The following is an 18,494-nucleotide window of genomic DNA, read 5'->3' as shown; positions in this document are numbered from 1 at the left end:
CCACCATCCTTTTTCTTCACAAAAAAGAAACTCGAGGACGCAGGGGAAGTGGAAGGCCGTATGTATCCTTGTCTCAGAGATTCGTCTATGTAAATCTCCATAGCTTTCTTCTCCTCCTGAGACAGAGGATACACATGGCTCCGTGGGAGCGCAGCTCCTGCCTGGAGGTCTATCGCACAATCTCCCTGCCTATGGGGTGGCAACCGCGTCGCCCTCGCCTTACTAAACGCAATAGCCAAATCCCCATACTCAGGGGGAACGTGCAATGCGGGCACCTGGTTTGGACTCTCCACCGAGGTAGCCCCTACGGAAACGCCCAAACATCTACCCACACACTGAGCAGACCACTCCATCAGAGCCCTCTCCTGCCACGAAATAGCTGGGTTATGGGTACTCAACCAGGGCATGCCCAGCACCACCGGATACGCAGGAGAGTCAATCAGGAACAGCTGAATCATCTCCTGATGACCCCCCTGCGCACACATCCTAAGTGGCGCCGTGACCTCCCTGATTAAGCCCGTACCCAACGGACGGCTATCTAGGGCATGAACGGGGAAAGGAACATCAACAGGAATAAGGGGAATCCCTAACGCTAAACAAAACTTCTTATCAATAAAATTCCCCGCCGCGCCTGAATCTACCAGCGCCTTATGCTGGGAATGAGGTGCTACCTGTGGAAAACGCACAGGCATACAAAAATGGGCAACAGTGAGCTCTGGGTGAGTGGGGCGCCTACTCACCTGGAGGGAATCCCCAGTGCGGAACCTGTCGTCATCTCCCCTAGGAGGCCATCCCCAGCACCTAGCCGCGGTGTGTTCTCCCCGACCACAGTTGGTGCTGTGGATGGACCCCCTAGCCTGCCGACTCCTCCTCTCTCTAGCGCCAGCGCCCCCGAGCTCCATGGGACATGGCTCGGAGGCGCTGGAGGGTGAAATGGACGGACCCTCCGCAGGACGTCCGCGGGTAGCCAGCAGGTTATCCAGCCTGATGGACATGTCGACCAGCTGGTCGAAAGAGAGGCTGGTGTCCCTACAAGCCAGCTCCCGACGGACGTCCTCTCGTAGGCTACATCTGTATAGATCGATGAGGGCCCGATCATTCCACCCTGCATCTGCCGCTAGAGTACGGAATTCGAGCGCGAATTCCTGGGCACTCCTCCTCCCCTGCCGGAGGAAGACCAGACGCTCCCCCGCCGCTTTCCCCTCCGGGGGATGGTCAAACACCGCCCTGAAGCGGCGGGAGAACTCGTCGTAGGTAATAGTCGCGGCGTCGATCTTCCTCCACTCCGCGTTGGCCCATTCCAACGCCTTCCCGGCCAGGCAGGAGATCAGGGCGGACACGCTCTCATGCCCCGAAGGTGCCGGGTGCACGGTGGCCAGGTATAGCTCCACCTGGAGGAGGAATCCCTGACACCCAGCCGCGGTTCCGTCGTAGGCCCTCGGGAGAGAGAGTCGGACTCCTCGAGGTTCCGGCGCTGGAATGGGCGGACTGGCCGATGGTGCTGGCAGGGAGGGAGGCGGTGGAGGCGTACCCCAGCCTCGGAGGGTGGTGATCACCTCCTGCAGGGCGGTCCCCATCTGCAGGATTTGGTCCTGTTGTTCCCGAACCTGGGCCTCCAGTCTCGTCTGTCCTGCTTCGGCTCCTGCTGATTCCATGGTAGGTGTGTAATTCTGTCAGGGCGTGCTGTAGGTGTAGTGGTGGAATCAAACGCAGGACTCAGAACGATAATCCAAAGACTTGTATTAAAGCCAAAACCAAGGCAAAAAGACAACTGGCCCGCAGGCGAAAATACGCACGAAGGCGAAATAGAAAACAGCGCACAAACAGGTGCGAAAATACTCCAGCGCAGTGGAGAGAAGCTCAACCGAGCGAAACACACGACTGACGAAAATCAATTACACACAACACTAGACAAACACAACGAGAAACTTATAGGACACTAATTACGCCCAAACTAGAAACAGGTGTGAAAACAAACAGACAAAAGCAAACGAACATGAAACATACAACGGTGGCAGCTAGAATTCCGGAGACGACGAACGCCGAAGCCTGCCCGAACAAGGGAGAGAGGCAGCCTCGGCCGAAACCGTGACACTGTGTGTGTTAATGTCTCTGTGTTTGTTAATGTCTCTGTGTTTGTTAATGTCTCTGTGTGTGTTAATGTCTCTCTGTGTGTAATAATGTCTCTGTGTGTAATAATGTCTCTGTGTGTGTTAATGTCTCTGTGTGTAGTAATGTCTCTCTGTGTGTAATAATGTCTCTGTGTGTAATAATGTCTCTGTGTGTGTTAATGTCTCTGTGTGTAGTAATGTCTCTCTGTGTGTGTAATAATGTCTCTGTGTGTAATAATGTCTCTGTGTGTGTTAATGTCTCTGTGTGTGTTAATGTCTCTGTGTGTAGTAATGTCTCTCTGTGTGTAATAATGTCTCTGTGTGTAATAATGTCTCTGTGTGTGTTAATGTCTCTGTGTGTATTAATGTCTCTGTGTGTGTTAATGTCTCTGTGTGTGTTAATGTCTCTGTGTGTATTAATGTCTCTGTGTGTGTTAATGTCTCTGTGTGTGTGTTAATGTCTCTGTGTGTTAATGTCTCTGTGTGTAATAATGTCTCTGTGTGTAGTAATGTCTCTGTGTGTGTGTTCCCTCCAGGTACCTACCAGCCCTAGGGGAGTGTCTTGCCACCCTGGTAGGAGCCATGCCTGTAGCGTTCCTGGAGCCTGATCTCAACGCTCACAACCCCCTGTCTGTCTTCAACACCAAGACACCCCGCGAGAGGGCCAGTAAGTCACTACTCTGCAGTTGCAATACTGAATCATAACACTACCAATTTATCAGGACCAATCTAGCTTGACAACAAATCGGATCCCCTTGCATTTACAACAACCCGGATCCCCTTGCATTTACAACAACCCGGATCCCCTTGCATTTACCTCCGCTACATCCTTAGTTCTACTGTAAAGGCCGTTTTGCTGGACACAGAGTCCTGGACCATGCGTCTTAGTCCATGACTAGGCTTAATCAATGTCTGGGAAACCAGCCCTATGTTTATTAATGGTGCATTGGCTAATTCTGTGCTGTTCTCTGTACAGTCTTGAGTATGCCTGACTCTGTGGAGGAGATGTGTCCAGAGATGCCTCGTCTGGATGGCCTGCTGAAGGACATCAACGACATCTCGGAGTCTGGAGCTCGCTACACAGAGATGCCACAGGTCAGGAGGGCTTGGAATACAATTACAATGTTGTATCACGATAACTGCTGTTATCACTAAATCTGTTTATATTACAAGAGAGCTTTTTAGACAGTGAATCCTCTTTTAAAGCTGGAATCTTTAGCGTTGAAACTGTTTGTGATATTTTACAACAACAAAGACGTTACTTCTAACAACGAACACAGTTTTTGTTTCCCTCAGACATCATTGCACGTGCAATAGAAGAGCAGCGTATGTACTACAATTTATTTTCACCACAATGCTGGATGCTCCTCCCCTCTGTTTCAACACAAAGGAACTCATTAAGCTAGCGCCTTGATTAACATAACCTCTGGCATGACGACATTACGTGGTATAACTTAATATCACAATTGTCGTGATATAGCTTCATATCCTGATAATCGAGATATTGCTTAAAATTGTGGTTAGCGCTTAACATGATGCCTTCCCATCCCTAATCCCTCCAGGTGATTGAGGTGATCCTGCCCATGCTGTGTAACTACCTGTCCTATTGGTGGGAGAAAGGAACAGAGAACTCTGCTCCGGGCACAGCCTGCTGCACCACCGTCTGCTCCAACCACCTCAGCATCATCCTGGGGAACATCCTCAAGATCCTCAACAACAACCTGGGCATCGACGACGCTCCCTGGATGAAGAGGATTGCAGGTGGGATGCTGGGTTATTAAGGTTTGGTGAATAACACTCATGTGTTGATGAATCTTGCCTTAGACCTGAAGACTTGCGTTAACTCCCTGATTCAATGCCTACCCACTGGGCACACACTGGTAGAATCAACATTGTTTCCATGTCATTTCGATGAAATTTCGTTGAACCATTCGTGGAATAGACGTTGAATTGATGTCTGTGCTCAGTGGGTAGGCTTTAGCTCAAAGGGCTAATACAGTCTCATGGCGCGCAGGAGACCCGAGTTTGAACCTAGTTGCATATGATGAATGGTGAATAATAACTGCAGAATACACACAAAGCTGTGGTCGTAGCATTGCCAGCCGTACTCTTTAACTGGCAGTGTAGTGTAACAACTACTCAGTGAGACGAAATCTGATTGGTTTCAACCTGTATATACATTTACATTTACGTCATTTAGCAGACGCTCTTATCCAGAGCGACTTACAAATTGGTGCATTCACCCTATAGCCAGTGGGATAACCACTTTACAATATTTTTTTTTGTATCATTGCAGTCTACTCTCAGCCAATCATCTGTAAGGCTGCAGCAGACCTCCTGAGGAGTCACTTCCTGCCCACTCTAGAGAAACTCAGGAAGAAGACAGTCAAGGTGAGATGAGAGGAATTGAAACGTATTCTTTGGACTGCTGTCCATTTGTTTGTTTAAATTTTCCATGGATCATTCACAAGAATCAAGCACACAACTAGCTTGAATTGCAATGCGAACTTGCCAACTCCTATGTCATTGTTCGGCGTGACAATGACAAGACTTGGCAGTACAGCAAGGCTAGCACACCGCCATTAAGGAAAACCGTAATTCCCTGACCCCGGGGGGTCACAGAGGAGGAGCTGCTGAAGGCTGACATTAAAGGAAACGCTCAGGAAGCTGAGCTTCTGTTATTACTATGTTGTAAAGGCGTTAACTATGTTATTACTATGTTGTAAAGGCGTTAACTATGTTATTACTATGTTGTAAAGGCGTTAACTATGTTGTAAAGGCGTTAACTATGTTATTACTATGTTGTAAAGGTGTTAACTATGTTATTACTATGTTATAACTGTGTTATTAATATGTTCTAACCCCAGGTGGTGGCAGAGGAGGAGCTGCTGAAGGCTGACATTAAAGGAGACACTCAGGAAGCTGAGCTTCTCATCCTGGATGAGTTTGCTGTCCTCTGTAGAGACCTGTACGCCTTCTACCCAATGCTCATCCGCTATGTGGACAACAACAGGTAGTATAACCCAGCCAACCTTTCCAACACACATCTGTTGTTTAGGTTCTGGGAAATCTGCAGGCCTTGACTCGATTTAGACTGAATTGATTTAGAATGATGCCATGTACTGTACTTGTATGTAATTAGAATAATTGTATTTATCCTTTATTTATTTCAGGAGATCATAATGAGATTAGTTGGTTCCAATCTTTCTAATTTGGGATTTGGACCTGCAGATTTCCCCATTGCATATCCTGGGATCTAGGCTACATAACACAACAGATGGTTATAGCTATGGCCTCACCTCTTCTTTAGTCCACTTCTCATGAAAACGTCTGTCAAACCCCCCCAGGTCCAGGTGGTTGAAGAGGCCTGATGCTCAGTCCAACGAGCTCTTCACCATGGTGGCGGAGATCTTCATTCTCTGGTGCAAATCACACGTAAGACTCTTCACTTTAGAATACTACATACAGTATGTTAATTTATTTTCAAGTTCTGTTTGAAGATTGACATTCTTCTTGTTTCTTTCCTTCTTTACCATCTGACCCGTCAACAGAACTTCAAAAGGGAAGAGCAGAACTTTGTGGTTCAGAACGAAATCAACAACCTGTCTTTCCTGACTGGGGAAAGTAAGACCAAGATGTCCAAGGTAAGGACGGAGCAGGAGTTAGTTTAGCCAGTAGTGAGTAAAGAAAGGCCTGCACAGAAGCTCTTTCCCTGTGGTTTTCCAGAATTCCTGGTGGAAGCTTCCAGAGATCCCTGCTTATTCCCTCACAATTCCAGGAATCATCCAACCAGGATTTCTGAAAAACCTGATCATTTTGGTAAAGTTCCCCGAATTCTGCAACCCTAGTACTGAGTATTCTCTCTCTCTCTCTCTCGCTCTCTCTCGCTCTCTCTCTCTCTCTCTCTCTCTCTCTCTCTAGTCAGGTGGTGACCAGGATAGGAAGCACAAGAAGCGGCGTGGAGAGTTATACTCTGTCCAGACCTCTCTGATCGTAGCCGCCCTGAAGAAGATGCTGCCCATCGGACTCAACATGTGCACCCCTGGAGACCAGGAGCTTATATCACTGGCCAAGATACGATACAGTCTGGTGAGATACAGTACTATCATATCCCTAAAGTCTTCAATGATCATGTGAAGTAGCGTATCGACGTGTGATCACACTACGTCTGTATTCACAGATAGCCAGACCTATCCCTAGCCATTTTGGAATGTTTTTAACCCACTCTCTCACTGAGAGTAATTTCCCACTCCTTCCTGTTTCCCTCCAACAGAAAGACACAGATGATGAGGTGAAGGATCACTTGCGTGAGAACCTCCATCTGCAGGACAAGGTAGGCTGGGGAAATGTAAAATGATCTGTAATTCCGCACGGTGTGTACTTTGTATCTCCGCTGGTCATTACTCTGTGCCCCAGTAGAGTTAAGTCTGTAACCTCAGCAGTACTCCTCCTCGTGTATTCAGCAGACCAGGACATTCAAATGCAGCAGCGTTTGTAAACATTTTCAGATGTAGTTTCAGTGATACCCAACTGAAAAAAAACACAATCAGTTGTTGTTCTAATGTTGAAGTGATGTAACCATTATAAATGGACAAATTATAAGTCACATGTCTAACGCTTTTTGTGTGTGTTTTTAAAGTCTGATGACCTGGCAGTGCAGTGGCAGATGAACCTGTATAAGGATGTGGTGGTGGGGAGTGAGGAGCCTACAGACCCAGAACAAACTGTGGACAGAATACAGAGCATCTCTGCTGCAGTCTTCCACCTGGAGCAGGTACCCTACAGTCCACAGTTACCACTCTATAAAGTCTGTTGTTTATTACATTATTACATTATTTTACCATTGAGACATATGTCTCTTTTACATTTTAGTCATTTAGCAGACGCTCTTATCCAGAGCGACTTACAGGAGCAAGTAGGGTTAAGTGCCTTGCTCAAGGGCACATCGACAGATGTTTCACCTAGTCAGCTCGGGGATTAGAACCAGCGACCTTTCGGTTACTGGCACAACGCTCTTAACCACTAAGCTACCTGCCGCCCCCGGCAAGGTTGCCCTGTTTACAAACGCAGCATCAAATACAAAGTACAGAATAAGGATTTAGTAATAGAGTTATAACAATCACAGTGTGGATTATAACAATCACAGTGTGGATTATAACAATCAAATGGTGGATTGCAGACCGATTGTGGAGCTTCATCATCTTTCAATGAAATGTGCAGTTGTGTGTCCTCCAGCTAGCTGTTGACATGTGACACTGTTTCCGAGCAACCACCAAGGGGTTGTATATGTGATGAGAACAGAAGTGGTCCGAGAACTAAGCCTTGAGGAACACCGAAATGTACCTTCGATTTTTTCTGAGGAATTTCCGTCCACAGAAGCACACGTTTCCGTAAGACGTGATGTTTTGCCCACTAGGTGGAGCAGCCTCTGAGGATGAAGAAGTGTGTGTTCCAGAAGCTGCTGTCCAAACAGCGTAAACGGGCCGTGGTGGCCTGCTTCCGCATGGCTCCACTCTACAACCTACCCAGGTAAGACAGGCCTCTATCACACTTACTACTGATGAGAATTAGAGGTACGCTGATGGATAAAACTGGAGGCCTAAATTGTCTCTGTCAACTAAATGAGATACGTAAAGGAATATGAGTTTGAGACTTTGTAACTGTGACAACTACCCCAGGAAAAAGTCCTCAGTCGTCATTCGTGGTGCTTTTGTCTCCATCAAATCAAATGTGACGTTACAGTCCTGTATCACTCAGTGGAGTTGGTGTCATGCTATTACTAGTGTATCCACACACTATCTCCGTCTCCACCTCCCTAACCTTGTCCTTCTTCTCTGTTATTTCTCTCTGTTGCATACCACCTACAACACCTTTTCCTCAGATACAAAATTAACAATTACTTCCTGAACGGCTATCGGTACGTTTGGCTGGAAAAGGCGTTCGCTGAATCTAATTTTGACCGCCTGTTCTCCGTGCTAACGGTAATGTGAGACTCCAGGCTGAATGCTAGCCTGAGTGTCAGCCTGTTTCTGCTCTGTTGCCAACTCCTCGTGGAATTGTGTCATGCCAAACAGACTGGCACCCAGGCTAGGCGAATGCTTCATCTCTCTTCCCTCCTCCATCTTATCCTCCAGGCTATGGACTGAGCCACTACCTACCTCCAGTTTACTGCACTGTTGATTCTGATTGGTCAGCCTCAGCTAACAGCCAATCAGTGGTCAATCAATGAGCAATCCAGGAAGCATTTTGCTTGTTTACATAAAGATCATCATTGTCATTATGTCTTAGAATATGGAATGTTTTGTCTCATGTGATTTGAGTAACATCATGACTGTATTTTTGTAGCTTTATGTATCATTTATTAACTGACATAATATTTGAATACAGTGTTTAGTGTTTTTAGATATACAGTGAGGGAAAAAAGTATTTGATCCCCTGCTGATTTTATAAGTTTGCCCACTGACAAAGACATGATCAGTCTATAATTTTAATGGTAGGTTTATTTGAACAGTGAGAGACAGAATAACAACAAAAACAAAACAGAAAAACGCTATAAATTGTTATAAAATGTTATAAATTGATTTGCATTTTAATGAGGGAAATAAGTATTTGACCACTCTGCAAAACATGACTTAGTACTTGGTGGCAAAACCCTTGTTGGCAATCACAGAGGTCAGACGTTTCTTGCAGTTGGCCACCAGGTTTTCACACATCTCAGGAGGGATCTTCTCCAAGTCATTAAGGTTTCGAGGCTGACGTTTGGCAACTCGAACCTTCAGCTCCCTCCACAGATTTTCTATGGGATTAAGGTCTGGAGACTGGCTAGGCCACTCCAGGACCTTAATGTGCTTCTTCTTGAGCCAGTCCTTTGTTGCCTTGGCCGTGTGTTTTGGGTCATTGTCATGCTGGAATACCCATCCACAACCCATTTTCAATGCCCTGGCTGAGGGAGGGAGGTTCTCACCCAAGATTTGACGGTACATGGCCCCGTCCATCGTCCCTTTGATGCGGTGAAGTTGTCCTGTCCCCTTAGTAGAAAAACACCCCCAAAGCATAATGTTTCCACCTCCATGTTTGACGGTGGGGATGCTGTTCTTGGGGTCATAGGCAGCATTCCTCCTCCTCCAAACACGGCGAGTTGAGTTGATGCCAAAGACCTTGATTTTGGTCTCATCTGACCACAACACTTTCACCAAGTTCTCCTCTGAATCATTCAGACGTTCATTGGCAAACTTCAGACGGCCCTGTATATGTGCTTTCTTGAGCAGGAGGACCTTGCGGGCGCTGCAGGATTTCAGTCCTTCACGGCGTAGTGTGTTACCAATTGTTTTCTTGGTGACTATGGTCCCAGCTGCCTTGAGATCATTGACAAGATCCTCCCGTGTAGTTCTGGGCTGATTCCTCACCGTTCTCATGATCATTGCAACTCCACGAGGTGAGATCTTGCATGGAGCCCCAGGCCGAGGGAGATTGACAGTTCTTTTGTGTTTCTTCCATTTGCGAATAATCGCACCAACTGTTGTCACCTTCTCACCAAGCTGCTTGGCGATGGTCTTGTAGCCCATTCCAGCCTTGTGTAGGTCTACAATCTTGTCCCTGACATCCTTGGAGAGCTCTTTGGTATTGGCCATGGTGGAGAGTTTGGAATCTGATTGATTGATTGCTTCTGTGGACAGATGTCTTTTATACAGGTAACAAACTGAGATTAGGAGCACTCCCTTTAAGAGTGTGCTCTAATCTCAGCTCGTTACCTGTATAAAAGACACCTGGGAACTAGAAATCTTTCTGATTGAGAGGGGGTCAAATACTTATTTCCCTCATTAAAATGCAAATCAATTTATAACATTTTTGACATGCGTTTTTCTGGATTTTTTTGTTGTTATTCTGTCTCTCACTGTTCAAATAAACCTACCATTAAAATTATAGACTGATCATTTCTTTGTCAGTGGGCAAACGTACAAAATCAGCAGGGGATCAAATACTTTTTTCCCTCACTGTAATTTTAACCACATCCTCAGCCAGTTTCTGTATGCTAATTAAGCCATCAAGGATGACCAGTCAGAAGAGCCAGTGGCTCCCACATCGACCAATCATCACCCTGGAATGCTCTTCCTTCCTGTTTCACCCTCACATCTCTCCCTCCTTACTCCTCCCCCTTCCAAAATCTACTTGGACACACCTTAACCTCATTCTCCCATCTTCCACTCCCCCTCTCCTCCTCTCATCCCTCCTTCCCCAGGCATCGTTCTATTAACCTCTTCGTGTTGGGCTATGTGAGACTATGGATAGAGACAGAGGAGTACTCCTTTGAGGAGAGGCTAGTGCAGGACCTGGCAGTAAGTACTGGGCATATTGCGGTGGTGTCTGCCACCCCCTCAGCCCTAGCCTCTGCCTTGCCCCCTGTGCCCTGTGTTGGCACCGCACCCCCACCAGCCCTCTCCGCCGACTGCCTCTTGAGCACGATGCCCTCCGTCGAGCTTCGGGATCGGGATCGCTTCCCGGTCCGCCTGGGTCTGGGGACTTCGCCTTGGGCCCCCAGAGGTTCCCGAGGCCCCCGCGCTCTCTCTAGCTTTGTGGCTCGCTACCGACAGAGTCTTGACAGGCATGACAGGCTCAACCTCAGGAGACTCAGTGGCAGCAATGGCTCCGTCTCCGCAGCAAAGCATGTGGCTACAAAAACAGGCTATGGCATTGGCTATCTCACCACTACTACTACTACTACTACTACTACTGTGGTAAGAGGGGCGGCTAAAGCCCTCAATAGGTGTTAGTTGTTTGATGTCTGACGTCGACCCAACCATCTAGATGTTGTACGGTATGGTCTCTGCTGTAACTGTAAGTCTGTAGTGAAGTGTTGAAGTGATCAAGTGGAGTGTGAAGTGAAGTCTTCGGTGGCATGCTCGCGCACATCTCAGTCTGGATTCATACAGTATTGTGACGAGTATTGAAATTCATTGATCTCACTGTAAATATAGTTGTGCAGTTGCAAGGAAGGTAAACATATTTATACAGTACTGCAAAATGTCATAAAACATGTCAGGGGAAGAATGTACAAGAGCAGACCACGATGTCATTCATCATCATCACCATCATCATCATCATCATCATCATTGTCCACACACTGCATTTAGTAGTGCTGCATCTGTTGGACCATAGTAGCCTGCTGCCCCAGTATCTGTGTGTTAGAGATGTCGACGGTGAGTGTGACGTCTCTCCTCTCTAACGCCCAGGAAGCTCCGATTCAAACTCCCGTTAGACAGCTCTGCAAGCGTTATACTGTCAAAATACGTTCGTTACTCACCAAATATGGAGTTTCGCTGAGGAACTATCTTCATTTACTCCCGTTACTGCTGGTATGTGCTTCCAAAAAAGGTGTTAATACAAGCAACCGGAAAAAAACGCCTATTCGGCACCTCCAATGTAAATCACTCATGACTGCCACACAGTCGGAAGTCTACACCAGCTCAATACATTTGAGGTGCCGAAAAGGCATATTTTCAGTTGCTTGTACATTTTTATTTAGACATTTCTTGGAAGTACATATTTGTTGAGTAACGAACGTATTTTGACATTATACTCATCATCGACATCTCTAACACACAGATATAATGGGGCAGTTAGTCTGCATGATTTTTCAATGACGGGTCCTGTTCAGTAGGGAGACAACATTTTGAATCCGAGTGAAAAGGAGAGGAATTCCCCGTACTTAGAACACAGAGTTTTGTTTTCAAAAAGTTTTCCTACGGTGTGCCCTACTGAACAATACTCTGGTCCATTCATTTGACAGTGTCCCGATCCTTGTCCTTCTCATGGATACAATCATCAGTAAAATCCTGATCCGGCATCATTACCACCATTACAGCCCTCATCTGAGCATGCCAGCATGGGTTGTCCCATAAACAGTGTGACTACAACGGCCATGATGATGCATGTCCTGTTAAACAACCCATTAGCCCACCTCTCTGACTCAGAGATCATAAACGTTGGACGTCGTCCAAAAAAGGTAATGGCTTGAAGCTATGCAGAATAACTAATATAATATAATGCGATAGATGTAGTGAGAGTTGAGTGGTGAGTAAATTACATGGTTTAGCCAGCAGGGGTGTGGTCTCTATTGGAAAGGCCAGGTTAAGAACAGAACTAACCCCTGTCTCTTGCGGGTCGTCTGTGTAGAAAACCCCGATGAAGATCGTGGAGGAGGAGGAAGAGGAGGAGGTTGAGATTCAGCCAGACCCTCTTCATCAGCTTATCCTCCACTTCAGCCACAACGCCCTCACAGAGAGAAGGTAACGTAAGAGACTAAGAGAGGGAACGACCAATCTACCAATGTTTCTTTAATTTAACCTTTTATTTTGACAGGGAGTCAATCAACCAATCACTCAATCGATCAATTAAACAATCAACCTAGTGAACAAGTGTTTTAGCCAATCTTACTTAAATACATAAGAATTGTGTTAGCTTAACCTATTTGTGTTATTTACTTTACTGACCTGATACAAATCATGATAATAATTAGATAATATGTTCTTCTCTCCAGTTTCTTGGAAGAAGATCCGTTATATATTGCGTATGCAGACATGATGGCAAAGGTACGCAACTGAGAATTTGAGCACACTTTGGCTGCGTTTACATAGGCAGCCCAATTCTGATCTTTTGCTCAACTATTGGCAAAACATCTGATCTGATTGGACAAAAGTCAAATTAGTGGCAAAAGATCTGATCTGATTGGTCAAAAGTCAAATTAGTGGCAAAATATCTGATCTGATTGGTCAAAAGTCCAATTAGTGGCAAAATATCTGATCTGACTGGTCAAAAATCAAATTAGTGGCAAAATATCTGATTGGTCAAAAGTCAAATTAGTGGCAAAATATCTGATCTGATTGGTCAAAAGTCCAATTAGTGGCAAAAGATCAGAACTGGGCTGCCTGTGTAAATGCATACGTTCATAATCAGACTGAAGTGGGTTCATAATCAGTTAATGCACAGTTGTCCTAACTCTAACATTTTCCTCCTTTATCTCCTCAGAGTTGTGCAGAGGATGAAGAGGAGGAAGGGGAAGAGGAGAAAGAGAAGACGTTTGAGGTTTCAATCTGTCTGTCCTTGTTTCACTAACCACCAGTCTGAATCTGTTTGAATCTGTCTGAACCCAGTCTGAACCTGTCTGAACCCAGTCTTTGCCTTTAGGCTGGATAGATATCTGACTTGTGAATGATGAGACAGGATTTTAAATCAACAGCACTGGCTACAGATGATAACTAACTTCCCACATCTACAGTGTCAGCTGACAAAGAACAGGCAATGGTTGAAATGTTGTCACTGTCGTCGTCACTGTGACAGCCATGTTCGATTTAAACCTTTCAGTAGCATATATTTTATACAATCAGATTTGTCCTTTTGTATCCAGCAGCTATAAGATCATTGATGTTGTCACTTTCCTGTGAGATGTGTGAATGTTTCTCTAAGATGATGTTTTATTGTGTATTTGAACCCCAGGATTATAGATGTTGACATATTAACTATGAGACAGGTTTTTTAATGAACAACAACTACAGCTTACTGCATGTCTGACCCTGGGCCATAGCTAGATAGAGAGAGTTTGGCTATTGTGTATGATCATTATATGAGCTGACATTCCCCCTTTGGGCCCACAGGAGAAGGAGATGGAGAAACAGAAGATCTTGTACCAACAGGCCAGACTGCACGCCCGCGGGGCTGCTGAGATGGTGCTACAGATGATCAGCGCCAGTAAAGGTGAGAATGTTCTTTTATCTACAGGTGTAACTTCAGGGGCCTTGTGTACTACACAGCACGTTGACCCTCAAATAAATATTTTATCCAAACTTGCAGTGGAATAAGCTCGCAAACCACAATCGAAGTCTCGTTTTAGCCGTCTGCATGTGGCTAGCAGTGTGCTAACAACTTGGGTGCTCAGTCTACTCCTCTCTGTCCCCAGGTCGACTAGGTCCTATGGTGACCTGCACCCTCAAACTGGGCATCTCCATCCTCAACGGAGGCAACGTGCTGGTTCAACAGGTTAGACTACATTACATTACCAGAGATGTATTACTGTGTATGTTACACATCATTACCAGATTTGTATTCCATCTTCACATCTTACCAAGAGTTTCTGTGCATGAAAACATGAGTTTTTTTAATTTCCATTGTTTTGCAGAAAATGCTGGATTACCTGAAGGAGAAAAGAGATGCAGGCTTTTTCAAGAGTTTGTCAGGCCTCATGCAGTCCTGCAGGTAACCGTGACTACGCCACCCGAATAACCCAGAGGACAGATCTCGTCTGGGAACTGCCTGGAAATGATGATAGACTTCTGATCAACTTCTGATCAATTAAAATACTGTAACTTATTGATAAGCATGTTGGTTATACCCAATGACATGATGAAGGGACCCTCATTGTCCTATCACCACTGTTTACCGTCATTCTTATTCATTAGCCCTGCTGCTCTACTGTGTTTCTCTTTGACCATGTCTCTTTTCGTCCTACCCTCCACAGTGTCCTGGACCTAAATGCCTTTGAGAGACAGAACAAAGCGGAAGGTCTGGGGATGGTGACAGATGAAGGCTCCAGTAAGTTTAGCCAGGTCTGGGGATGGTGACAGATGAAGGCTCCAGTAAGTTTAGCCAGGTCTGGGGATGGTGACAGATGAAGGATCCAGTAAGTTTAGACACAGGATGGTGACAGATGAAGGATCCAGTAAGTTTAGACACAGGATGGTGACAGATGAAGGATCCAGTAAGTTTAGCCACAGGATGGTGACAGATGAAGGATCCAGTAAGTTTAGCCACAGGATGGTGACAGATGAAGGATCCAGTAAGTTTAGACACAGGATGGTGACAGATGAAGGATCCAGTAAGTTTAGCCACAGGATGGTGACAGATGAAGGATCCAGTAAGTTTAGCCACAGGATGGCCAGCTGATGCACTATCCCCAAGCTTTAAATAATAATAATAATAATAATATGCCATTTAGCAGACGCTTTTATCCAAAGCAACTTACAGTCATGTGTGCATACATTTTTACGTATGGGTGGTCCCGGGGATCGAACTCACTACCCTGACATTACAAGCGCCGTGCTCTACCAATTGAGCTACAGAGTAGTTTAACATTTGAGTTCAATTGTAGTTTTTATTTTCCCCTTTTCCCTTCAGCCGTAGGTTCCGAGAGCTGTCTCGCGGTCTTGGTTGCTTTTTCACACTTGGAGTATCTTTACCCAGAAAACTTGAGTTTCTTTTTTTTTCTCCTTTTCTTCTCAGCAACAGGTTCAACTCTAGGTTCAAGAGGATTATCTTAGCTGCTGTCTTGGAGTATCTTTACTCAGAGAATCTTTGGGGCTCAACACCGCACAGCTTTCACTTCCTGCTCAGCAAGAAACCAACCTCCTTCCAAATGGCTAATGCTGGAGCATGACATTGTCTTATCTCTCTCACTGCGATGTTTTACACGTTGGTGTCAAATTATCTTCAGAAAGAATGGCCCTAGCTAATAGAAAATGAATGTAAAAATTGCGTTCGACCTTGTATTGCGATTTTCTGTTGCGCGTTGTTCTTAATGCTTGTGCTACGGCAGGTAGCTTAGTGGTTAAGAGCGTTGTGCCAGTAACCGAAAGGTCGCTGGTTCTAATCCCCGAGCCGACTAGGTGAAAAATCTGTCGATGTGCCCTTGAGCAAGGCACTTAACCCTAATTGCTCATGTAAGTCGCTCTGGATAAGAGCGTCTGCTAAATGACGTAAATGTAAATGCTACAGTAGTGGTAGAGTCAGGGGTCCATGTGATTAACCTGTTGTTGTCTAGACAGTCATCAGGGCTGCAAGGCCTCGTCGCATGATACAGTATATACAATAGGCTTATGTCTCAGGGTTGGGGTCAATTCCATTTAGATTCAGAAAGTAAACCAAAATCCTCATAAAAAAGTATAGAAGTATATAGTTACATTTCCTGAATTGAAACGTAACTGACCCCAACCCTGCTATGTATTATACCGGATGAATGTCACTCACCGCTTTTAATCACTACATGAATTGAGTTCATTGTAAATAAAGAAGTAGTGAAGTTTCTGACTAAATGTTTCATCAGGTTTAGGAATCTAAGCTGTTCAGTATTTTCATCAGGCTTAGGAATCTAAGCTGTTCAGTGGTTTCATCAGGTTTAGGAATCTAAGCTGTTCAGTAGTTTCATCAGGTTTAGGAATCTAAGCTGTTCAGTGGTTTCATCAGGTTTAGGAATCTAAGCTGTTCAGTATTTTCATCAGGCTTAGGAATCTAAGCTGTTCAGTGGTTTCATCAGGTTTAGGAATCTAAGCTGTTCAGTAGTTTCATCAGGTTTAGGAATCTAAGCTGTTCAGTGGTTTCATCAGGTTTAGGAATCTAAGCTGTTCAGTAGTTTCATCAGGTTTAGGAATCTAAGCTGTTCAGTAGTTTCATCAGGTTTAGGAATCTAAGCTGTTCAGTAGTTTCATCAGGTTTAGGAATCTAAGCTGTTCAGAAGTGCAGTTTGTGAGAGTAAGTACAGTAGTTGTCAACGTCTACTAACATCTACACTCCCCACGTTGTCAGGTTCCGTACGAATACAAATACAGTGTAGCACAAGCACCAAAAGCCTTTCCAAGAGATATTTTTACTCCTAAATCGAGAGCAGGGGTTTCCTCCGTCCTGAGGTAGGGGGCACCTAAGACATGGTGCAGCATTAGCTAGATACAAGCCTCCTTCTTCACATCTATATTACCTCACACACCTAACACATACACTATATTTCCAGTTTTGATAGGTTAACAATAGTTATTTTCCACCAATATCCTATATACTAGTTACTTACTAAATATCATAAATCTTTATAACTCTCCCCTGAAGACCTTCATTTTAACAGCATGCCCTTGTCTCTTCACCCATAATGAGGTCTTTAGACATCTCTCACTCTTTCAATATGTCTTCTCTTGCTTACGTCTGCTTTTTTTGTGTTTGTTTTGTCCTCTCCTATCATTAAAACTCATCGACGGCAGTCAACAGTGAGCGGGGTAAATAGACTATTCAGATGCTCTCATAACCTCCATGCTAGCATATTGAAAGTCGTGGCAATATTTCAGTCCCTCTCTCACCTTCACCTCCCTGCCTCATTGACCTGATGACCTGGAAGCATTAACTCATTGCTCTGGTCTGCAGGGAGGTACATTCATGCACATGCATGCGTAGAATATAGACGTAGAATTATAGGTTTACGTGGTAGTTTTTCTTTATGTTACTAAACTCTACATCACTCATCTACATTCTACTACTGATACTCCTATAAGGCTATCAATGTCTTTTAAATAGTTTAACCTAAGATTTGTAGACTTGTCCACACCTAAAGCAAAGCTTTGATGTGCTTTGGACTTGGGGCCTATTCCACAAAGCTGGTTTCATGTATAGGTTTAACTTTCATATGGATGATATAGCTGATCCAGAAATGCAATACAGAATTCCCAAGATTGTGAAGTACTGTGGAATGGAACCTTGGAATTGCTTGATGATTCTAAGTGGAGAACATTCCATCATTGTGTTCTGATCTTTTTGAAAATGGTTTCCCTGTGTTCTTGTCTTGTTCTATACTATATATATACTATATGGTATATGTGTCTTGTTCTATACTATATACAGTGGGGAAAAAAAGTATTTAGTCAGCCACCAATTGGGCAAGTTCTCCCACTTAAAAAGATGAGAGAGGCCTGTAATTTTCATCATAGGTACACGTCAACTATGACAGACAAAATGAGAAAAAAAATCCAGAAAATCACATTGTAGGATTTTTAATGAATTTATTTGCAAATTATGGTGGAAAATAAGTATTTGGTCAATAACAAAAGTTTCTCAATACTTTGTTATATACCCTTTGTTGGCAATGACACAGGTCAAACGTTTTCTGTAAGTCTTCACAAGGTTTTCACACACTGTTGCTGGTATTTTGGCCCATTCCTCCATGCAGATCTCCTCTAGAGCAGTGATGTTTTGGGGCTGTCGCTGGGAAACACGGACTTTCAACTCCCTCCAAATATTTTCTATGGTGTTGAGATCTGGAGACTGGCTAGGCCACTCCAGGACCTTGAAATGCTTCTTACGAAGCCACTCCTTCGTTGCCCGGGAGGTGTGTTTGGGATCATTGTCATGCTGAAAGACCCAGCCACGTTTCATCTTCAATGCCCTTGCTGATGGAAGGAGGTTTTCACTCAAAATCTCACGATACATGGCCCCATTCATTCTTTCCTTTACGCGGATCAGTCGTCCTGGTCCCTTTGCAGATAAACAGCCCCAAAGCATGATGTTTCCACCCCCATGCTTCACAGTAGGTATGGTGTTCTTTGGATGCAACTCAGCATTCTTTGTCCTCCAAACACG

The 18,494-nt window shown here is 44.8% G+C and overlaps 1 protein-coding gene across 1 annotated transcript in view; it reads left to right on the top strand.

Annotated features, from left to right (window-relative positions):
- Positions 1-18,494, top strand: part of LOC311119401 (ryanodine receptor 3-like) — a gene marked incomplete at both ends in the record, with an annotated part of 72,809 nt that overhangs the window by 33,075 nt on the left and 21,240 nt on the right. Inside the window, 19 exons of the mRNA XM_084194102.1 lie at positions 2,648-2,778; positions 3,088-3,206; positions 3,674-3,872; positions 4,408-4,502; positions 4,979-5,124; positions 5,459-5,546; positions 5,663-5,755; positions 6,033-6,200; positions 6,385-6,444; positions 6,751-6,885; positions 7,528-7,640; positions 10,351-10,447; positions 12,285-12,397; positions 12,649-12,700; positions 13,137-13,193; positions 13,763-13,862; positions 14,065-14,144; positions 14,284-14,360; positions 14,623-14,696. Of these exons, the coding sequence (XP_084050228.1) occupies positions 2,648-2,778; positions 3,088-3,206; positions 3,674-3,872; positions 4,408-4,502; positions 4,979-5,124; positions 5,459-5,546; positions 5,663-5,755; positions 6,033-6,200; positions 6,385-6,444; positions 6,751-6,885; positions 7,528-7,640; positions 10,351-10,447; positions 12,285-12,397; positions 12,649-12,700; positions 13,137-13,193; positions 13,763-13,862; positions 14,065-14,144; positions 14,284-14,360; positions 14,623-14,696 (1,997 nt within the window). The remainder of the gene's footprint in view (positions 1-2,647; positions 2,779-3,087; positions 3,207-3,673; positions 3,873-4,407; positions 4,503-4,978; positions 5,125-5,458; positions 5,547-5,662; positions 5,756-6,032; positions 6,201-6,384; positions 6,445-6,750; positions 6,886-7,527; positions 7,641-10,350; positions 10,448-12,284; positions 12,398-12,648; positions 12,701-13,136; positions 13,194-13,762; positions 13,863-14,064; positions 14,145-14,283; positions 14,361-14,622; positions 14,697-18,494) is intronic.

The sequence above is a fragment of the Coregonus lavaretus genome, assembly GCF_964263955.1.
Source record: "Coregonus lavaretus genome assembly, contig: HAP1_SCAFFOLD_2655, whole genome shotgun sequence".
NCBI lineage: Eukaryota > Metazoa > Chordata > Actinopteri > Salmoniformes > Salmonidae > Coregonus > Coregonus lavaretus.
The sequence above is the reverse complement of the archived record's forward strand: the minus strand, read 5'-3'. Positions and strand labels throughout refer to the sequence as shown.